Source organism: Athene noctua, chromosome 1, assembly GCF_965140245.1.
Source record: "Athene noctua chromosome 1, bAthNoc1.hap1.1, whole genome shotgun sequence".
Classification (NCBI taxonomy): domain Eukaryota; kingdom Metazoa; phylum Chordata; class Aves; order Strigiformes; family Strigidae; genus Athene; species Athene noctua.
Genome location: NC_134037.1, coordinates 59,203,586 through 59,227,466, shown reverse-complemented (window position 1 = coordinate 59,227,466; position 23,881 = coordinate 59,203,586). Strand labels below are relative to the sequence as shown.

Here is a 23,881-nt window from a genome sequence, read left to right as displayed (position 1 = left end):
GCCGGGAGGCGGGGGGCAGCCGCGGTCCGCCCCCGCCGGCCGGGCCGGAGACTCCCCGCCCCACCGGGGGAGGGCGCTGCCGCCGCCGCGGAACGGGCAGGGGCGCGGGGGGCCCGGCCAGGGCCGCCCCCCCGGGCCGGGGCACGGGGCGGGACGCTGAGGGGGGAGGGAGCGGGGCTGCCCCCGTGCGCGGCACCTTTGCCCGCCGGAGCCGCCGCGGGGGCGCCCACCCGCCGCCCGCACCGTTGCTCCTGGTCAAGGAACGCGGGCAAAAAGAGCGGCGGGCACCGGCGTGAAATACTCTACGGGCTAAAGCTACAGGATCGCAAGGCTACTGCAGAACACCGCCCTAAAAGCTCGCCCGTGAAGGTTCTCAAGGCCGGTGTGGTGGTGGGCAAGTACAGGTCCCTCTCCCCCACCAGCGCACGGCACCTACACGGATGCTGCCTGAAACCGGCAGCTGCTACTGCTGGCTGGGAAGGGCGTCTTGCCTCCACAGCCGGCAGAGCTGGAAACTAGGAATGAAGAAAGAAGGAAAAAGAGCTCAAAACTATTTCATAATACTTTTTTTTCCCCTTTCTTCTTCTGCTAGAGAGGGAATGTTTTCCTCCTTCTGGTGGTTCTTTGCTCTTCACTGAAGGCGCTAGGTACTCATCTTGTCTCCGAGTGCTTTTCAGAAAGCAGCCTGTCTCCGTGGGACAAGCCACGGTGCCGGCTTTTCCAGACCTACGGCTTGGATAGATTCCAGAGTCGTGAATCTAGCTCTTCAGCTCTCCTAACAAAACTCGGGGACTAAGTGAAAGAGACTTTCTGTGATTTAGGAACAAATTCTCGACATTTTTCTACTTGGTCCAGCCATACAAGATAAAAATAATTATAAATGTTTTCCTAATACTTTAAAATTAGTTTTTGACTGTCATTTGCATTTCTTTCAGGCTCTTGTAGTATTGCACATTCTTTGGGTGTAGGGCAAGTGATGCTTCTGATAGGATTTTAATTTGATTTGCCACTTTTTCACTTGTCCTCAGAAAGAATTAACCCCTCTCTGAATTAACCCCAGGAATAAATTCCCAATTCCTTTTACCACACAACACAATCTGTGTTAGCCTTGATAGCCTAGGGGTATGAACTAGTGCATCTATTTCTCTTTAGCTTTCCCTCCACTTACTTGGAAGCACAGAGGGAGACACAAAGCGCCCTCCTGCAGCTGCTCAGTCTGTGTATGACCCGCACTTCTGAGACTTTTCAGCTAGTGCTCAGGAAGCCAGGGAGAGCAAGAGCACCACTTGAAATAACAGACCGATAGTTGTTGTTCATGAGGCTAAAAGGGATCAAGTCCCTTTTTTTTTGGCAAAGTTGAATAATGCTGTGTCTCCAGAGTTTGCACAGAATAGCAGCCTTACTGGTGCTTCTCACACGACATTCGGTAACCTAATGTCTGCAGCCAGTCAAGCCCTCTAGGATGAACAAGGAATATGCTTTGTGGGCACACGGGGTTGGCATCGGGCATGGCTCCAGTTCCGTTTGGGAACTGTTTCCTCAATACAGTGACATTGTCAAGTATTTAGTAGTGTTCACCACTCGCGGACAAACTCTGCAGCCGTGGTCTCACAGAGCTTCATTGCCGGCTCCCAGGCAGCTGACACACAAGTACAGGCAAACTGACCTCGCCACTCACCTACTTCATCTGAGATGCATCATGTATAACCCTAAATGGTTTTACTGACATAATGGGGTCTCCTCTCCCAGTACTGACGAGGCAGAGTTATCTGCTTGGGCAGATTCTGTTTGCAGAAGCCCTGGAGCCTCTGCTGCTCCGTCTGGTGCAGGGGTGTGCGCAGAGCCCTGGGAGAGCTCCACGCTCTCCATGCTCACTGGGGCTTGTTGTGTACAACCAGCCTCACAAACTTGGTGTGATATAGAACTCCTGAAAGTGATTCAATGCCACTGCCAATCCTCAAGGACACTTGTGCCTTGCACCTTCTTCCAGACATGGCTCTGCAGCTGGTCCTTGGGGGTTAGCCACTTCAGGATCCTTCATAACTTAAGCAATCATACCTACACTGATGGCTCAGTTCTGCCAGGATTTTTCAACATACTTAGCTAAGACATGTATCTAGTCTCAAGAAAAATATATTCTTTAACACTTTGCACCATGCTTCGGATGTAAAACAGGGTCTGCTAAAATGTTCACAATCCTTCTGCTGCTTAGATAGATTGCCAAAGTCATCACACCAGGTTTTATGATGGTGAGATCCCACCTGTCTGTGTTAGTGATGATTTGGGAGCAGGATAAATCACAACAGTAGGAAATGTTACATTATTGACACTTTGTGGGGTGACAAGTCACAGCCAAAAATATTTCCAAGGCATCTTATGCCCTATATTTGCTTGTGGATCCTTATGTGAGAGTTGTGTTAATGTCAACAGCTAGTACAAATCACCCTATCTATATAAATACTTTGCTATGGCTGGAATAGAAGTAGCAGTGTGAAATGCACTGACCTGGTGTGCATTTTAGGTTGCTGCACAAGAGACCACACTGAAGTTTCTTTTACTCTGTCAGCAGAGTTCGAAGGTTTTAACAGACTGCATACTCCCCTGTAAGAAGCCTGTGTGACGAAAGATGTTTCTGGAGATTCCTCTCTGGACACTCAGGGACTCATTCTTGTTTACACTAAACTCTTTATGCCACCTGAGGAGTGTAAGTAGGCACATTTACATTCTCTGTGCAAGGCCTGCTTGAAAGATGAAAATGCTGTGGCAAGACATCCCTGTGTAATAAGTAATCCTTGCTTCCGAAGGCCATCCAGGGTGAATGTGGGACTACTGTAACCTTTAGCCTTTGAATACAGGACACAAAAAACTGCTTTTGACTACCTTTTCCTCCTGTTATATCCCTGCTCCGCATGCCCTTGGGCATTCAAAGAACAAGGCTCTCAGCCTCCTTCAGCCTTCATTCAGTTCTTGAAAAAAAAATTCATTTGTTCAGGATAAAAAAAAAAGGCACCACAGGATGGCCACCAGGCTTCTGTGGTAGAAAAGTCTGACAAAGAGGTTTTCTCACTGTGGATTCCTCATAATCAGTGTCAGGAACTGCTGAGCATCTAATCACTGTAGTCAGTCACTAAGGGCTTAGTACCCTGGTTATGGAAATGCTGTGAAACTGGTGAAGCTAATGTTTGAAGTCAGGTTTATCTATCCTTCTGCTGTGTCCCTCTGTGGATCTATCACAGAAGGGGCACTCTTGCTACACCAATTCAATTAAACCTACCCTTTCACCATCTTTGCAGTACAATAGCCAGGAATAATGTATTACTCTGTAGAGTTTTAATCAGTAGTTAGGGGGATACTATGCTACAAGACCTTTAGATAATTTAGTGATGACTGCATTATGCAAACATTTCTGTGTCCGGGGCAACAAAGACCCTGGAACTGCAGAGCATCTTGTACCCATGTGTGCAACAAAGGTGCAACTCAGTGACACCAGGGCCTAACTCCCCTGGTACGAAGCAGATGTAGGCACTCAAAGGCCTTTCTGGTATTGAATCCCATTGAAAGTCAACATGATTCAGGGTCCTAACTCACTTGGGCATTTTGGCAATCTCTTAGCATTCTGAAACATACAGGGGGATACTTTTGAATTAAGGAAATTGAGAATAATATGCAGCTGAAAGTAGAGGATATTTCCTCTATTTATGGACGGCAGACTAGGATATTCTCAGCACATTTTAACCTTGTGTGAAGCCCTGCTGTGAATCTCTGTGCAGCTTTGATCTCAGTATAATGCAGAAATGACCAGATTTTAGGAACTATTGTGTAAGATTGGATGATGTTGCTTCAGGGCTGAGCGTGATTGGGTTTTGGTGCTGTAGAAAAACCTAATGTCAAACAGGGCAGTAGAATGTCCTTAACTAAAATCGTTTCACGTGTCCTCTAGCTGTCTAAGAGATTTGCTGATCCCCATAATAAAAACAAACTATCTCGGTGCTGTCAGTGAGTCACAGAAAATCACTGGGTTTACTCTATTGATGGGCAGCTCTTTAGAAATCCCAGTCTAAACAAAAGAGATAAATGCCTTATGGAGAAGACGCCTGATTATGCAGCTGCACAAGCAAGTGGTCACAGAAAGGCCCCAGGTACAAAGAAGCTGTATGAATCCAGTCTTGTGCTGCGTAAATGCCATGGGAAGGTCTTTGCTGGAACTGCGGACCAGATGACAGGCAAGGTGCAAGGTAATAAAGGCAGGAGCAGGGAAGACATATTTATACCGTATCCCTTCTAAGAGCGTGGCATACCTTAGGCAAAGTTTAGGACCATGTTCATCAGACTCCCTGCCACTGTAAAAGATCAACCAAAATATTGCCAGGATAGGCTAACATTGGAGCACAAGTCATGTTAAGGTCTAATTCTGGTATTTCTTGCTAACTGGTGAAAACGAAGTTGTCTGTGATCATGCATTTCATTCTTGTAGACTCTCTCTTAGGGTTACAAAGTGGTGTGACATGAGATTAGGAGAGTCCTGGAAAGTAAATACCTGCTAATACCTCGTTACGAACTATTAGACCTTTATTCGGATTGCTTTAAGCTGAGAGGACAGCTGGTCTACAATGGTTTAAAGAAGGAAGCAAATACTACTAAATATCTCCAGGGTCTTCTCTGCTTCTTAAAGGTGTTTGGGGCGTTGTTATCTGTTGTCTAATATTACTACATGTACCATTTAGAGGACTCAAGTTAGAGGCTCTCCTTAAAGAATTAGCCTGTGCTGAAGCCAACCACCTCCCTGGCTCCCAGTTCTATTTACGCAGTGATGCAGTTATTTTAACTTTGTACCATTAGGCCTTTGGTTATTTTAGTATGTGTTTGCTTTCTTTTGTGTTTAAGGGTATAAAACTATTTTAAAGCCTCTAAAGTGAACAGAAATGTCTGATACTGGGTGTCACAATAGCTGTCTAGTTACTGTAAAATTAATACAAGATATCAACTTTCCAGACTTACAGTTTCAGAATGGCCAAATGTAAGGTCATATACATGGAAGAAAAAAAGACAGTCTTACAAATAAGCAACTGACTATTTCAGATGTAATAATGACTCAGAGAAATTTGGAATGCATATGAGTAAGTTGAATGCACTAAATTAAAATAATCCTTATGTACATAAATGGAAAAAGAGCACATAGGTTTAAGGAGATTATATGACTTGCATTTGACTTGTTGCAACTGATTCTGGAATATTTGTGTAGATTTGGTGTTCAGAGCCACCCAGTGAGAATATTAGTGGAACAGAAATGCACTCTGTATTAAGGTCCAAGGATTCCATATTCTAACAAAGGTAGGGAATGATTTCTACCATCATGAATACAGTTTTTAAAGGTACAGTTGATCTCTAAATGTCGTCTTCTCTTTCTGTAGCCCTCATATATGCTATGGAGGCTGTCTAATACTTAATAAGTGCAACTGTTCAGTGTAATTGATCTCAAGCTAAATCCTTGCAGCATAACAAAAGACAGCTTTGCAGTCTGCACGGCTGGATTTCAGAAACATTTGGAATAGCTCAATACACGTTTGTCCTGTTTGTCTATACTGAAGCACTCCATTTGCTGTGATATCCTGAAATCACGCTCAGTACCAGCTGAGATTTAGACAAAAAGTAAAATTTGAGTGAAATACAAATTTAAGAAGATAACTACTGAATTTGGAAAACAGATGCAAAATAATAACTCAGCGCATTAACTACCTGCATTTGGATATTCCCAGGGTCCTCCTCTGTTCCCCTCAGATACGGACTGACAGGACAGTCACAACCTGCTGGAGCCAGAAATGGTGCCTCAGATGCAGCTGGAGCCACACTCATCTGGGTCTGCCCCCTCTCACCTGGAGCAAGCTCTTTCCTCAGAAGTTCTAAACTAGCAGAGGGTTACAGGGAATGTTAATGTACCCCCAAGAAATGTCTAAATTCCACAATCTTGATAAATAATTTAATTAGCTTATCAATTTATGGGCCTGTCATTGAAGAAAGAATGCCTGACACAGATCAGGCAAAGATGCTTTCAAAATGAAATCTCATGCTGGGTGACCCAGACAGAAACATGCACCTAACTTGATTCATTCAAGAGTGCGACTGTATCCCTGCTTTGCATATTGGTTTGTGACTAAGCATTGAGTCATTTCTGAGTTTTCATGAATCTAAATATGTAAACTTCCTGGAACACAAAATTCTAGATCAAACTTGAAACATGGCAGGGTTAAGATAGCTCATTAGTAGCTTTAAATAGGGACCAGTACCAAGACAAACTCGGGGAAAACTTCGATCATCCCAGCTGTTGGGAGACAATCACAGAGAAACAGAAATAAGAGTGGTCTCTTCAGTCTGGTATACAAAACTCCAGTCACTGGAAATTAAGCCTAGAGAGACTGATATCAAAAATTAAGTGCATGTTAGCTGTGAGGAGACTTAACCCCTTGACCAACTTTCAAACAGCCTTACTACTAGACTTTTCATCCCTGCAAGCTGTAAACTGTGCTAACAACCACAGCTATTAGACATTATGCAGGAAGTAATTCAGAGAAGTCCCATATCCTGGATTATGCAAGAAATCACATGAGATGGTCACAATGGGCAAATCTAAACCAGGAAACGTAAAAACACATCCCACTTGCTGAGTGTGGGTTAGTAGTTTGCTAAATCCAGAGTCTGCTATGGGAAAGATATGGATATGCACAGAAAGGAACATGGACATGTAGTCCCTGCCTGGATAGTCACAGGACTCACTTTCTGGACTGTACTGCAGCAAGTGCCAGTGGGGAAGTATAGATAAATCCACTATTCCTTTACTTTCTATACATCCATGTATACATGTTTCAAAAGATTTCCCCCTCAGTGTGGCGGTGGTAAACATAACCCAGACCCTCTATGTATTACAAAATCCTTAACTAACCTTGTAATAGTTAAAAAGGCTTCTAATATCATATTCCTTCAGACCTTTGAAACTTTCTTGAGCAGCTGATCAGTGCTGCAGACAGAGCTCAGAACACCCAGAGTCCAGAGCCTGTGAAGGGTGCAGGAGCAGGCTGACTCGCTCACACCATGACTGGCTCAGGTGTTCTGATAAAAGAAGGGCTATGGAGAGGAAACATGGCACAACTTTCATGCCTTTAACTCCATCTCATTGCCTTTTCTCTTCCCCACCGTTAAATATCCTTCTTACATGTCAGCATTTAATTTTTTCCTGTATAAATTTACCTAGACATTTCCACTTGTGACTGCCCACGTTAAAAAAAAAAAAAAAAAAAAAAAAAAGGGCAGAAAAAGCACAGCAAAGTCAAGAGTTCAAAGGCTGTCTGAAAGAACATGCCTGAAAGAAACTTATTTCTGCACTTTCTTATATTGCAACACTGTCTGTATTTGCATAATCACATGCTTTTTTTTTTTTTTTTCTAGAGTGGCTTTCCCTCCCTCAGAGCTCCAAAGCACTAAGAGTTCATGTTGGGCATAAGAGGGTATAAGTAAGCGAAGCAAGGGGGTGAGCACTGAAGAAAGGAGTAGATGGTTACGAGCTCTGAACAGAGTTGGATGAGGAATTCAGAGGGATGGAAGGAATGGGATGGGATGGTTGAGCAATTCAAGTAGAAGACGGGTACAAAATTGGTGGGAGGAACAAGCAGGTTCAAAACCTGTAGCTCTCCTGTGAATGCAGGTATGGCAGTTTTCCTGGTTTTCCCTCAAAGGGCGTTTTCCTTCCATGGTGCACAGGATACCATGGCTCAGCCCCTGCTGTCTGCTGGAGGTGGCCTAGGGCTGCCGGGGCAAGCCCGGCTCCCCGCGCCTCTGGGTGCGGGGGGCTGCTGGGCCGTGGAGGTGCTGCTGGCGAACGGGGGAGCGTGCAGGAGCGACTTTACTATCTATGCTGGGGAGCAAGAAACAACGTTACTGTGAATAAACTGCTTATTTAGCTGACCAGATGGATAGCGCTGCGGCCCGCGGGGACGGCGCCTCTGAGGGGAGCTCCCCTGCCCTCCGCCGGCGGCTGCAGCTCAGCGGGACCTACCCGACGGGGTGTGGTGGGGCAGGAGGGCGGCACATTCCGAACCCGTTTCCCCCCTGCTTTTGAGGACGCGGGGACTTCTGGCGTCTACGAGCCCTTTGGAAGATGAGAGGCCGGGGCAGCGCAACGGGCAGCGGCCGGCCGGGCGACGCTTGGACGCCGAGGCCGAGGCCTGCCCAGGGCGGCGGCGCCCTCTGCCGGTACCGCCCGGCGCCGGCGGGGAGCCCCGTCTGTCCGTCCCGCCCGCGCCGGGCGGGCGGGGCGTTGTCACCGCTCCCCTTCTTTTTCATGTTACGGCTGACACCGAAGAAGGCCCAAACTCAGCCACCTCCGAGGCGGTGCGAGGGGGGGCGGAGAGGGGCGAGGCTGTGAGGAAGGCGAAGCCTCGGCCTTCGTGTGCCTGCCGCGGGCTCGGGCGCCATCTTGTGTCCGCCGGGCGGGAAGTGCCCGGCTGCCGCCCGCAGAGCCCTCGGGCAAGAGGAGCTCCTGTCCCCTTAGGAAACTAGGTGCATGGCTAGAAAATGACTTCTGCAATACTGCTAGGAGTTTACGTGCTCCTTCTTTTTGTGTACCCTGCTGATGTATCATTTACAAACGTGCCCAAGGGGTCTGGAAAAAATTAAAATACATGGGGAGGTTAAACCAGTCTCTCACAGATTAGATTTTCTGTACATTGTATGATGAGCAGTGGATTTACAGCATCAGTCACTGCACGGCAGAGTCCCAGGAATAAAGCACTGGTAAGGATTGTTCAAATCCTCACATTAGGGGCCTTTATGTTGTGCAGGCAATTGCTGAATATATGTTTAATCCAGAAAAACCCACAGCACCCAGGCTCTGTATCAACAGCCAAAAAAACCCCATTTTCCATCAGTCATAAATATTGTATTAAAATCCAGAGATCTGGCATCAGGACAACGCACAGGGAGGGTGGAGTGAGGGCCTTCAGCCCTCCTATTGCTCTGGGCCATCTTGGGATATGAACTGGTACCCACTGGGCTGAACAAGGAAATAAAAATAATGAAATAACAGATCTCAGCATTTATTGCTAATTACTATCCAAAGTAGAATAGCTTCAGTGGGGAAGATGAAACAGAGTTCACCCTAAAAAAGGTTAAAACCAGTCATCTATGGTGGTGTTGGTACCCCTAGCCCAAATCGCAGAGCAGGCGTTTAAAGCTGGGTAGGCTGCAAGCCAGACCTGTTTTATGACAGAGTTTACAGGCTGAAAATGCTTTTGGCTAGTTCACCCCTTGGTGCCCAAGCATGTCATTTTTCCTTTGCCCGGGCAGCATGAGAGTTTCTACTGAGAGGTCATGGGCCTCTGAACCAGAGATGATGTGCTCCTGCTGACTGGGTGAGGCAGTAAGCTGCAAGGGGCAACAGGAAGAAGCACCACACATCTCAGCACAGCAGCCCTGTGGAGTGGAAAAGCTTCAGCCGGCATTATTTTCCCAAGTTTACGTAAGCCATTGGAGCAGTGCTCCCAGCAACACAAGATATCTCTTGTCTGTGATCACCCAACTTTCTGAATACACAGAGACACCAAGGTAGTGGACCCTTAGTGAAACCCTTGAAGTGAAAGTCTCGGTTTAGCTGGAGACAGACTACCTCTCACCAGGCCTGGTCACACCCTCTTTGCACTTCCCCTCTTAGGCAGCTGCCTCCCAGCTCATTTTGAGGTCTCCCTCCACTTACTTGCACAAACTACCTGGCAGTCTGAGGATCCCACTAGATGGCAGGACAGTTTAAACCCTTGTTTTTTTCTATCCAAACCACTTCAGAACAAGTGCCCTGGTACCCCAGTGGGCTCAGCCTCAATGGCTTGTGCTGTGTGGACCCTGGGGAGCCCACATGCACCATGGTGGTGGGTCTGTGGCTTAAGGGGTTTATGATTGCTGAGCACAGCAAATATAACCTGTGCCAAACCAGAGGAGAAATCCATGCAGAAACTCAGTTCAATTCATTTTCATGGGCTTTATCACACTTAGAGCATCAGCAGACAAAAGAGAAGAATACAAACTAGTCCCAAGTGATTAGTTACATCTTGAAGTATTCCTCTCTTTATGTGTGTATACATAAAGGATACTTGGAACACTGATGGTAAAATGTAATTTAAACCTCTTCTAGCCACTGACCTATTGTCATTTTTAACTAATCCAAGTGCAGTTATAATATTTTGTATGATCGCCATTGTATGAAAGTAGCACAACAGAGAAGTGCCCACTGTGGGTCAGACCATCGGTCCATGTAACCAATAGTGTCTTGGACAGTGCAAAATTACATGATGTTTCCACTGACTGGTCTTCTTGCCTCCAAGCATTTGTGTTCATGGACTTTCTGAGTTGGGAGAAATTTTCTGTACGATTAGCAATTCATGACTTAAAACTAAAGTTAGATATAATTCACACTGTAGTTAGCATAAAACTGATCTTTGTCTTCAGTGACAACTAGATCTGTCTTGTACACTGCTTTACTATCAATGATTTGGAAGTTTCCTTTAAAATACACCACTTTGCGACTGCTTTGGCACTCATTTCATCCATCCAAGCTCAGCCTATGCAATGTTATACCAGAATGATGGTATATGGCACAGGTGGAGATAGCTGTATGAGGAATCATAGCAGCTAAACTTCACTTTAAGAAATACTTCATTACTTCTCTTAATCTCTCCAAATTAGAACATTCTAATAATCAGTCCCCCATATCAAAACCTATTTAGTCCTTTATTGCATTCCAGATAACAAATTTAACTTCCCTGTTTTATAGCAACAAAAGATGCCCCCCAGCATGTTTATCCACCTCTTACATGAAGCTTCTGATGAAGAGCTGACCAAAGAAAAGTACCTTCTTAATGACATATGGAAAAGATTGAGGCCAATTTTCTGTATAGTCAAAGTACCTGAATTATTATATACGCACAATGTAGTTACAAGGGTATTTGCTGGTTGGGGGGGGGGGGGGGCGCTGTTGTTGTTGTTTTTGTTTTTTTTTTAATATGCAGAGTTGCTAAGAATAATTGCTTCATTAAGTTTTAAACTTTGGAGAAAAAAAGTTACCTTTTTTTTTTTTGCTTGGTACTAAAATGAATTTCTTTGCTCTGTAAAAATCCAGGATAGTGCTGTAAACTGATGAAAAAGATGCTATTACTTGTGTCACACTTGCTGGAATGGAAATTGAGATTAATGCATTATAATACCAGATTAGCCTTAATAGAAATTTGGTGCCATAATTTATCAAGGTAGTTAAGTATGTACCTAATTTTAGGCACTAAGTCGTTCTATTGACTTCTGTGAGACTAGTCTGCATTTAATGTTAAGCATGTTTTAAAATAGTCTGCTGATTCAGGGTTACCCTGTGGATTAAGAGAATGCATTGTCATCAATTACCCACTAGCTGAGCTAATGTGAGGGTGGTATCACCTGGATAACGATTGGAACAGGACAAACTAAACTGGTTCAGTGAGAAACTTATTCAGAAGCACTGCGTTTGCTCTTTAAAGTGTCAGCCTAAGTTTAGTAGCTCTATCACCTATCTTCAAGATACTAACAATAAAACAAACCAGTTTTCCCAATTTTAGCTGTGCTTAAGATAGTGACCCTGCCTAAACCCTAGACTACTGTACAGCATGGCATAGAGACCCCCAGACAGCTCTAAAGGGGCTAGCTCCTGTCTGGTTGAATAAAGTGTAACACACAACTAATAAATTCTTCTGGGCCAAAGTTTATATGGCACAATATCTACCACACCAACCACTATTTGTGGTTCTGTTTATATTGGTCAGAAATATGCAGCTGGCTCAGAACTGGAAAGGTTTATCTGAAAAAATCCAGGGCATAACTAGATATTCCTCTTGCATATCTGAACTAACTACAAACGAGCTCTTCCATGTAGCCTAGACTAGCAATTGTTTAGACACAAACTGTACATGCTTGTGGCAAAGAAGTATTTCTGCATCTCTAACTTGGTTAATCTGCAACTAGATAATACACAAGCAAATAAGGACCGCAGGTGACCCACATATTATAGATCAAAAATGGTCATCTTGCTTTTAATTGCATTGCATTTTAAATCTTCCCGTTCTTATGCAGTTTTTCTAATTTTCTGTTAATATTATTCCTTCTGCGCAGCATTTTCTCACTGACAAATTCATACAGCTGAAGGACAAAGTAAAAACCAGTTTTCCAGAGTGTTGAGCACTCTGAATAGTTCCAAGCTGTACGTCTGTGAATAGTTAATTCTATGTGTGTATATAGCTGTGGAAGTTTTTATGCAGTTTATCACATGAATAATTTGCTAAATTCAGCTGGTACATAACTGGTGTTTTAATAGTAAAAAACTTCAAAGCATCTTAGGCTAACAAAATACTTAAGTATCTATTCCTGTAACCCAAATTTCAGTGTCTTATTCTGTAAGAGAAGAATCTAAATATATCCAGCACTGCAACTGTGAAAGAAGAGAATTCAATATAGGCCATGACCCAGAAGAGCACTTCAGCATATGCTCCACTAAAGCATATAAGGAATTCTGTTTCAGCTACTCGATTTCCACGGGATTATTTTAACTTCTTAAAATTGAACAGTTTAATGCACTGTGATGATATAAAGGAGGCTGGTATATGAAAATGGGACTGTAAGCTAGAACAAGAGTGTGCAATACAAATATAGTTAGCTACGAATCCCTCTCCAACATGGTTTTCAACTCTGGTCCTCCAGTGTCAGCCAGTTTGGTCCCTCAGCCTTTCTTAAGCCACCTGTTTTGCTCCAGTGGAGTAAATTATTTTATGTTTCCAAACCTGAAAGTAATTCTGGGATGTTGCACTTGTTAAAGGAATACAAGTAAGTGGAGGGAACTAAGTGTCAGTTCAGTTGGATAAAACTGAATCCTTTACTGAATGGTCCCTAAAAGACAGTGCATGAGTAAAATGATCAGTAGGAATGGTAGGTGTGCAGAGAGGCCTCTTACAAGCTCTCTGCCAGCTATAAAAGACACAAATATTTTATAGATGGAATACCAGTCAAATGTGGAATGTACCCATCAGAGATGCTTCCTCTGCCTGCCTACAGCCCAGCAGAGAGATTGTGTAGGCAAACAGAAGCATTCGACTGTCAGTGTGGTTAGGTTTCAAGAAGTACGTAAATGTCTGCTGCCCCAGGCTGCAGTAAAGGTGCAATTCTCTATCTATAATGAGGTCTCCTGCAATAAGGGAATGAATGCTAAGTATTTTCAGGAGCATGACCTCCATAACAAAACAATTTCTTTCAGCAGAGAAAAACCTTTGCTTAAAAATATTTGTAAAAATCACAATGACTGAAACACCTTCATTATTAGCAAAAAACACCAGATGAAATAAAAGAAATATGTATTATGGGGTTTTAAGTCTTGTCATACAAGAGAAACATCAAGGAACCAACTGAAGCCGGAAAAGATGATAGCTATTTAATTTCCACAGTGAGATTAAACAAATTTAATCACTTACAAACATGGCTACTTTATTTTAGACACATGTGAACAGCTATAATATTCAGCCTGAAAACAGAAATGACAGAAGTGGCAAGACTGCTAAGAGTGTGAGAACTGAGATGATCTGCCATAGTCAAACAGAGTTTAAAGAGTTTGAAAATAAACACTGGTGTTTAAGTAATTTACAAAACCTTTTGGAGACAGGAGGAGGAGAGAAAAAAATTGCTTCTTTTTTTTATTTCTCACACCCATCTACATATGCCTAATGAGAAAAAAGTCTCATGAGATAAATTACAGATGTCTTTAATCTAATGTATACTTAATAATATCATCTTAAGGTGGGGAGAGTGAATACACCTCTGTGTCAGAAATAAGCTATTTTGGGAAATTAAGAAACAGGATTTTTATTCTGAAGCAATCATTAGTTGGGAGTACATCTGCTAGGTATATTAATTGAAACTGTCAAGGAAGATTAGTTAGGATGAATACTATAAGCATGAGAAAACCCAAACCAAGGGATACATTCTTTAGTTCTCCTCCCATTTGGATGTGTAGAACACTGGTTTTGAATGACGATAGTAGAAAAAACGGTAGTTCCACGTTAATGTCATCTAGGTACAAGTGTGTTGCAAAATCTTGTCTGTGCTGCTAAAGTTGCTACTACATTTCAGAAGGGGTGACACAGGGAAACTGGAAAGTCTGTCGATGGGTTTCATTAATCCAGCAGTCCTTAGGTGTTAGGAACCATTGCTTTTTCCTTCCGCCTCTTGACTTTCCAGCAAGGCTTTGGATGATGGCACTTCTCCACCCTCTGCTCCTTCATCTGAAAAAAAGAGAGAATTAAACAGTTATGCCACACACTTTTTCACACTTTTTTAATGAAGCCAAATATTTGGGATCATGGATCCTTTCTGTTCAGATTTGATTTTTTATTACCAAACTCATGGGTGCTTTAGAAAGAGAGATTAACTCTAGAACATAAAGAACTTGCAGAGGCAGTTTCCAAAAGCAATTGCCTACTGGTGTCAATTTGCCTGCTCCTTGCACATGCTGATCAATGCGCATTCGGTTGTAAGAAACAGATTGGAGATAAATTTTTACCATTGTTATTCTTTTTCCTGAGTAATTTCCAAAGCCAAGTTAGAATACTGCATTCCTCTCAGCATCGTGTGATTTCGGGTAGATAACATTACAGTTTATGAACATGTCAGTTATCTGTCTGACCTTCTCTGCCAAGAAATACCTCGGAGAATTCACCCTGTCTTCACAAGATGAGGGGATTTTTTGTCACTCTGATTTGGAAGTTCACTCTTCCATAGGTTAGAGTTGAATGCTTACATGACTAATATAAGTAAAAGCTCCCCAGCATGCAGGGTCATTAGATGAAGAGTTTCATGCTGTTGCTTCTGATGCTCAAGTTCTCTCACTGAGAAACAGGAACTCCTCTTGCCTCGATTTCCTTGCAAAGCATAATAATTTTCACACTACCTTCAAGTCCCACATGGCATTACCAGTGCTAACAGAACAGTTTGTATACCCAAATCTAGCACAGCCCATAGTTTGTGGGGGCAAGGAGAGGTCTGCTCAGCATATCTGACTATACTGTCTTCCACTGTAATAGTCGTAACCTAAGGGGTACATTTTCAGCTATTTGCCCTGAGACTTGCTGTAAAATATCACAGCCAAAAAAGTTATATATCTTGATCTCTACACATCACAGCAAATATATAATACAGTACACAATTCATCAGCTAAAGTTCTTGGCAGAAGTTGCTTGATGTTCTAAGTCTGCTCAGAAGTTTGGAGACTTTGGAGTTTTACAGTGGTAAATTAAAAACTGAGTTATTTGACACCATTCCGCATTATGGAGCACAGCAGCATTGAGGGAAAGGAGACAGCAATCTGGATGTCTAATATTAGTGGAGTCTTGCAGACAGGGTAGAAGAAAACAGTTTGTTAGAAGAAATCTAATCTTAGTTGGTAGTGCTTAGGTGTGCAACAGGTGCTAAACTGCTGAGTGTATCAAGATAGTTACAGAAAGTCACGTAGAAAAATTTAGCAAACAATAAAGGTTATTGGCAGAATGGTGCCCTAACACAGATTAGCGAGTGTGGGAGACCAAGTATAGCCTCTCTGCTCTCAAACTTCTTGCAGACTCCTCTTCAGCCTGTGGATCACCAGTGACACCAATCAACTGTTCAACGTGGTCCCAGTATAGCCTCCCACTGGACCACCAGTGGAAAGTCTCACCCCTCCAAAACTTACACACCATCAGAGGATGATCAGACAGGATACAGGTGGTCTTTATTTCAGAGTTAGGCTCTGAGATAAACAGCTGGCGCCAAAATCTCTACTGTCCATTTCATGAGAACATTAATTTGGTGCAGCTTGCAGAGTACATGGAAATTTATATCAAACAGCTATGATACTTGTATATTCATAAAGAATAAAGCAAAGTCCCTTTTTCTCTTCTAAGCCAGACAAAAGGTATTAGCACATCCTGTTCCTGACCTTTCACTATGACAGCAGCTGACAGTATTTTAGAAGAGAGGAAATGTATGATCCAATGAGCATTAGCTAAATTTGAAGCAAGATGGAGAGAGTTCTCTCACCATTTTCCCTAATCTTCACTGAATCTTTCAGAGTAGAAAAAAAATAGGGCATACTTTATATAGCCACATGTTCTGTCTTCTCCACTTTTCTCATTTATCCATCTTCTTTGTTCTGAGCTGGAAATGGCTTTAATTTTTTTAACAATTTAATGTTAAAGCCAGAAACAGGCAAAAAGAAATGCCTGTTAGAGCCCCAAACATTTCACAAACAAACTGTTTCCCTGTCACAGCATTTGATCTTCCAAACTTTCTTTCCATTTTGATAAATTCACCTCGATTTGCTTGCTGTCTCATCAGAAGTTTAACTTACAACACAACGAGACTGTAATTCTCATCTCATACTTGGTGGAATTCCCAACCCCAAAAAGCAGCCAAGCAGTCAGAATAGACCTAACTGTACCCTGTATTCATTTCCTTTATCATTACTGCAAACTGCTGATAACAGAAACTGCTCCTTCCAGGCCAGCTCTGGCACAGCTGCATGTCAATGACAAAAGCAAAGGATAATCCCATACTCTTAATTGTTCTTCAAATCCTGGCCATGCTGGTCCTTGTATTTGTAAGCATCAGTACATTTTGCTAAAACTACTGTAGCTGTGTTTCATTTCTTCTTCTTAATGCATTGGATGGGTACCAGGAGAAGATTATTCTGTCTGGAGGGCTAAGTACTTATTTTATGCTGTGCTGTAACATTTCTTTTAACAAGACTTTCACTCTTTCATGTTTATTTTTATCCAGGGGAAAAAAAAAAAAAAAAGATCGAAGAGAGAAATTTTGCATGCTTTAAAAAGTATGTTCTTTCTAACTACCAAACTTCCCAGCGGCCAAAGGGAAACAAAGAGAAGGAACATATGTACAGCTGTTGTATTCTTCTGTGCTTTGTTTAACATGGTTAACATGGTGAATCTCCCTCAAGGGTCACTGCTCTAAACAATACGAAGGTTAGTTACACATAATGTAGCAATGAATATTTCAGTGGGTTGGACTGGTCACTTCACTTTTACAGCTCCTGATGCTAATAACAATATAATTCCCATCTGCCTCCGCTTTGATAAGGGAAACAGTTCTCTCCTGCTGGAGCCTGACCGTGCCAGACAAAAGAGCTATTTGGAGTAAAAAAAACCCATCGTATTTGAAAACCAAAGCATTAAAAGTTAAGTGACTGTCTGCACTTTGGAATGGATTTCCAGTGCTTCAGTCAAACACAACAGAAGGATAAAATCTGTAGGGACATACTTTTCATATTCCTAGGGAAAAATCTCTCTTTGAAACAAAGGGAGTTTTAACTGGACCCACGGGGCTCCCAGCTTTACTTTGAATGTACACAGTGCCCGCTGTCCTTCCCACCTGCTCTTCCAGAATCTCCCCATTCCCCCTCTAGTGCCCTGCAGTCTGAGGCTATCTGACCTTGTTGACTTTCCCATTTTTCTTTATGTCCACACTCTCTCCTTCATAAATCTTTGTGCTTTCCTTTTGCAAAAGTAATGCCTCCTTCCAGCACCCATTCAGATTCTTATTTCCCTCTCTTTCCCAGGTTCAAGCCATGATGTGGTCATTTGGTCCCTTCTCACTCCTCCTGAAAATGTTCCTTCTACCTGCCAGCAGTCCTTCCATGGGCCCGTTCTGGGTTTAGATTATGGAACCCCGAATGAATATAAATTACACCACCAAAGCAACAACAACTTGTAATCAACAGAACCGCCCCTCAGGCCTTCATGGTGCTTTAGGAGGCTGTAAACTCAACATCCTGCAATTGCTTCAGGCAACATACAAGCAGAACATTAATCCCCAGAGCCTGGGAATCCCTCCTATAATCTACATCAGGTGGGATTCATGGGCCCTCCACTCCTCAGCACAGGCCTGCCCTCCCGCTGTGCTGTACCCACACCATCGCTGCTCCTGGATGGGGGGCTAGCAGTTGAGGTGGCATTTGTTGACAGCACCAACAGTGATGGGCACAAGAAGAAAAAGTTACTTCCAAATCAGAACCTAAAGTAGGGGCAACAACCCATGTCAGGACCAACCTAAAATTTTCACTTCATAGGCATTAGAAACCAGATTTTCCTGAATCTGAAAATCCCCCTGAAAGAACTCAATCCCCCCTAAAAAGAACTCAAATAGTAAAGCTGGTGTTGATTAGACCTGTGCTAAATCAACAGAGCACCTTATCAAATAAAAGGACATTGCAAAATAGGACACTGGTCTCAGACAGCAAAGCTGAAAGCCTACTAGCAGGAGTAAATCACTGTAAACCCTACTCTTAATGTATATGCCCGAGTTAGGATAGCTGTAATTGGATTAAGAGTGCAGCTTGCTGTCTTGTGCTAAATTATCTCAGTGCAGAAGTAGACCCTAATTCATAGCTGGAGTGATGGTTTTCCAAGCTGCCCAGCAATGCAACTGTGTTTGCTCGTCCTCGGGGGAACTGAAATTCAGTTCCCAGCACCTTTCCCCAGGCTGCTGAACACTGAATCTGTGGGTGGATATGGTAGACTTAGTCTGGGTTAAAATTAACTTGTCTCATCAGGCAGCAGAAGTGGTAACTGCTTTGGAAGGTTGAATTTAATCCTAAATGAAGAAAGAAATATTAGTATTGACATCAAAACTGCATGGTGGCAGAAGTCTTAAGGAGAAAGCAAAGGACGACTGCATAAATACGTCTGTTTCTTGAATGTGCAGCCATTACCTTCTGAAACGGAGAGCTCAGCCAGTTTGTGTGGCAGGTCTGAAGTCCCAGCTCCAGCAGGAGAGCCCAGAATATCTGGTAAAGCGTTCCGGCGGCCTGCCCGTCCTGATGCTGCAAAATCTGTGACCACAGGCTCCACATCAGTCATTGCTGACTCCTTTCCTCATAGCAACATCTGCACATGAAACAAAAGAAGAAAACAGCTGTAGCCCAGGATGGATGTTAATCACCTGCTCAACAATACAACAGCCACAGGCTTTGCCCAATAGGTCTTTTGTTACTAAAAGCTATATATTTCAATACCAAGTGCTTAAGCTTTATTTGTGCCCCAGAAGATAAAAAGAATCTCTGTGCATTTCCTTACGTTGCCATTTGCACATCAGACTAGCACAATGAACAGCTCTGTACCTACAAGGAACCTGTGGATGGGGTGAGAGACTGCCAGCCGCTTGTATGGTTTTTTTATACCTGATCTCTTTTTAAGTGGTTTTGCCATACAACCACTCAGAAGGGAACTGAAACTCTACTTTGTCCTACTGTCTCTACGAAGCAAAGCGTATTTATTATGAATCTTGTTTAGATTCTTATTCAGAGTCTTGTTAGAACAAACCCCTTTCACAGAGAAGCATATTATACAAAAAATACCTCTCAAAAAACAAACTAAAATTCTTCATAAAATTTCTTTATGCTGCAGATATCAAACCATTTGTTTTCCTCTGCTCCTTGTTAGCATGGTTTAACCTCAGCTTGTGCATGTGATTTTTATCTAATAAAAAATTGAATCCCGGAAACAATCGAACTAAGCGCTCTGTGCCCTCGATCCCTGTCTCAAAGCCCATTGAATTGCATGAGAAAACTCCTGCTGACCAAAACGGGCTTTGGATCAGGCACAGAGGGGTTTGCAGGATCACAGCCGGAGGCACCAGCCTAAGTGAGAACACCTGGAAGCAGGAGGAAGTGATATTTTGCTGCAAGTGGCACACACGGATAGTCTGTGGAAACTGATATTAGCAACTATATTATTAAAAATCACAAAAGACTATTATACCAGCATTGTACACAATAATTTCTGATAAGTAACTGCGTCATTTCTAATAGTTAGACATAAACGGTTCAATTAAAAATAATATTTGCTTGCTCTGTATGAACACAGTTCTGTGTGCAATGTGGGAACAGGAATATTGTCTCTTTGTTTAAAGATGGTCAGTGCTTTGCGTGGGAAGGGATACAGATGGGGCTGGGGACCAACCTAATGGAAGGCTGTAAGCTTTCGGTTGACAACTGGCTGTATTTAGAATAAGAATTGGATAAGGAAAGTCTCAATCATTCTATTGTTGTTCATACAGGAAGCAAAGCACCACAGTCTCATTTCTAAAATTCTGCGAAGGTTGGGAAATATCAGTACTCGCATTTCAAGGATAGAAAAAACAAGGCAAATAGAGATCAAACATGATTTGCTGATGTGCATGAAGGGAGGGACAGAAATTTGATTACTGATGCTGACCTGGTGTTCCCACCACAAAGAACAATTTCCTTTTCTCCCTCAAAGTGCCTTTCAGCTGTGTCACTTCAACAAGAAGAATATATATTCTTAATCATATTTGTATCTCTAAATACTTTGTAATAAAAGACATGAATCCTTCTTGGCAAGAAGCAAAGGCATGAGTAAAATCTGCAAGTCTGAAAGACGACTTGAACATGCAAATAAACCACTTTCTTTAACCAGTCAGTAACTGAACATTCTGACCTGGAGATTTAGCAGAAAGTTCCTATCTTGCATGAAAACAGTCAGGTCAGGTCCAAATAAATCTTTCCTATAAGTAGCAAAAATAAAAAAAAACTATACATGGACATTCAAGAATGCAACTTCGAGAAAATATACAAAGTATGTGTATCAACATTCTCGGTTAGATACAGCATTATACTATGTATTCATTAAAATGGGTGAGGGCTGCACTTGACAAGAAATATTAAAATGACAAGAATGAATCCATATTTACAGACACAGTCTCATGGGTTTTTGTGGGTGTTCACATTTTCTTAACTGTAGGTGTCCTAAATATATTTCTCCACATGCTCACCAGAGCAAGTAGAGACTGCAAATTACACTTCAGAACAGAAAATACTCAGGATCTCCTTTTGCTTAGTAAATCTGTTAAAATTTGTTCCCAGTGACAAAATAACAGTGTTGCTGCAGTTCCTGCCCCTTTCATTTCAGCCATTCAGTTGGTGAGACAGTAACACTGTTGTGAGCTGACTGCTGTTCACATAAAGACCTACAGAATGACATTAACATCAAAACACACCACAAACTTCCTCAAACGTGTTGTGTGGACTTGTTTTTTTCTCTTTTCTCTCCTGCATGGATGTTTGGTCCCTAAATGGTTACTTTTTACATGGAAAAAAATCTGCCCTACAACTCATGCTATATGAAACTACTCGCTTCTGCAGTACAGTTTCATCTTACCCACCATGTGCATTTGTTTCAAACCCCTCCCTTCCCCTCCAGCCCATCTTCTCCTCTGATGTAATCTCCCTTCACTGCATTATACTGGACAACCCAGGAAGATGATGGAGGACACAGTCCCACACACTTTCACGTACGTGAATTTTGATTTATGCACATCATTTAAAAGTATGTAGAGACAAATCTAGAACATTTGTCAGACAGAAAATCAGCTGATCATTATCCATCAGTCCGGTGGCCATAACTCAAATGTAGCTATCTAAAAATAATAAAAGTACACCATCCCTTATATACGTAGGAGTTACCATTATGTTTTCACCTTTGGTTTTTCTATACTGCACTTAAGGTATTACAGGCAGAGAAGACTGAGTTCAGAAGTTCAGGGCTACCTACTGTGCTAGCACAGGATATTCTCTAAGTATATTTGAAAGATGAGGGACTACCCCAGCAGGCTTAGAACTGACATTAAAAATAAAAACCTTAGTTCATTTAGGTCCATATAAATCAAAACTTAAGTCTACCTCCAAACATATGACAGACTATACTCAAAATAGCTTGCTGCTATACTTTAGATAAATGGCACTTCATTCTTTAATGTTCTAAGGAACTTCTCCAATTTCATTCTCATGCTCTCTTATAATATTACTTTCTGAGGCCTACATCCAAGTAAGAATGTGGTTTCTCCACTCTTTATCTGTTTCTACCTTTAATTTTTTCAACATAATCATCAGGAAATAACTATCTTGGCATCCTCTTGAATCTGTTATGTGTAGTATTTTTCATGGTTCCTCAGAGACTAAATAGTAATCACAATGTGCACAGCACCTATTTTCTCAATTCCACTCCCACTGGCAACATCTCCTTCAGCTTCACTGACCTCATTTTGCTGTAGCCTTATTGAAGTTAAAGATGCTTACATCTTGCCAGTGCCAGCATGCAATTGCTTCTCTCAGCTTCCAAATTACTGTTGTCATTTTTCTCCCATGTCACTGCTCACCAGATTAATGGTGCGCATCTCTAAAAGAACACTGATAGATTTCCAGGGCAGAAGGTTCTGTACTTCCCCGGCTCCCTTTATTCCATAGCAAAAACAAGGCCACCCAAAAGCAGAAGGGGGCTAGGTGGAGAACAGATTTGAGCAGGGATGCAGTCTGTCTGCAGAAGGTCAACAGCAGGAAGGCAGGTGGACATCCCAGAAAAGCTCACCTACTAAAATTAAGAGACCAAAGGCTTTGACTGTCATCCCAGCTAGTACTCCATCAGTACTCCATGGCACAAGACTAACCTTTCAGCCCATTACTGGGCCATGACATAATACTAAGGAGGTTTTGGGAGTACTATTCTCATATACGCCTCTGAAATCCCTGCAGGACCAATCAGAATGCACAACAGGTGTGCAAGGGGGAAGGAAATGCTCTGCTTGTGAAAACTGACTACAACCAAAAGTAAAACTCAGTTACTGTATCTATTGGACATTCAAGTGTCCTCAGACAAAGCAACGGCAGGTAAACTACCAGCGGGATTTTCTCTGAGACAGCTAGTTTGTTAATCCTTAAATCTTTTTTTGTTGGCAGCACAGCCAGACCCTTGGGGGGAAATGAGTCACAGAAAGTGGTGAGATTTAAATAAATGACAAAGGAAAAGAACAAGTCGGGTCTCCTGAAACAACTTGTGTGGAGGATCAAGGGAAAAAATGCTTTACGGTGCTCAGTTGTAGCAGGTACCATGGTCCACATTAAACGTCAGTACTGTCTCTTCCTCACCCTATCTATCTGTTAGGAAGTAGACAAATCACCGCCTTATGTATTTGTGAAAGCTCCTTTCTCTTCTGATCTTTTTTACTGTCTTATACAGAGACAAAATACTGATTTTGTTCTGTTTGTAAGGACAAACTATTCCTCAGGAAATGTCAAAAGATTCCTGACATCGGTATTGTTGCAACTCCACGCAGGAGACTGAAAGACCAAACACATCACTCCTTGCCACTCAGGCACTCCTCTCAAAAACTTTTCTTTAGGTCTTACAAAAGTCTCTGTCTGTGATATCAGAGAAAGCTACACTTTCCACTGTTCCTTCTGAATGCCCTTTAGAAGGAACAAACTGGAAAGCATGAAATCGTCTCACAAACACCTGGAAAGTACAATAGCCAAATAGGACCTTTAGAGCCAGATTAACTGATTTTATGTCTTGATGGTCTCTTACTGTAAAATGAGTTTCAGCATCTTACTTTATTGAGAAAGAACTTTTGTCCTTTTAGTTGTGTTTAGTTGATTTTTATTTACTTGTGAGCCATGAGTGTTCTCCAAGCACCTTTACCCCAAAAGCCTGTAGGTACAGAAAATTTATTGAATTAAGTGCTTCCCACTGTGCAGCTGAGATGAAAACTACATCTCCTCGCTACACAGTTGCCACGCTTTCACATCCTCTTCTGCACCAGCTGTATCCTGACAGCTTTGCCTCCTCTTCCCAAAGATCTCAAAATAAGAATGGTCTCATTATACGTGCTCATGTAATCCTTATGCTTTATCCTGAAGTATTACTGGCCCATAGAAAAGGAAAAAAGCCAGGAACATTCATGCTTTTAAAGAAGACAGTCCAGAGATTATGAT

At 42.4% G+C, this 23,881-nt stretch overlaps 1 protein-coding gene across 7 annotated transcripts in view; it reads right to left on the bottom strand.

Annotated features, from left to right (window-relative positions):
• Positions 1-13,510: 13,510 nt before the first annotated feature.
• Positions 13,511-23,881, bottom strand: part of PKIB (cAMP-dependent protein kinase inhibitor beta) — a 61,656-nt gene continuing 51,285 nt past the window's right edge. For 5 of the 7 annotated variants that reach the window (XM_074896229.1, XM_074896222.1, XM_074896226.1 and 2 more), the window contains exons 2-3: positions 18,806-18,980; positions 13,511-14,330 (exon numbers count right to left, since the gene is read on the bottom strand). In XM_074896229.1, coding sequence (XP_074752330.1) covers positions 14,245-14,330; positions 18,806-18,953 — 234 coding nt within the window. In that variant the 5' untranslated portion in view covers positions 18,954-18,980 and the 3' untranslated portion in view covers positions 13,511-14,244. Of the gene's footprint in view, positions 14,331-18,805; positions 18,981-20,552; positions 20,620-23,881 lie in introns of all 7 variants that reach the window. The other 2 variants (XM_074896223.1, XM_074896224.1) reach the window with 1 other exon arrangement.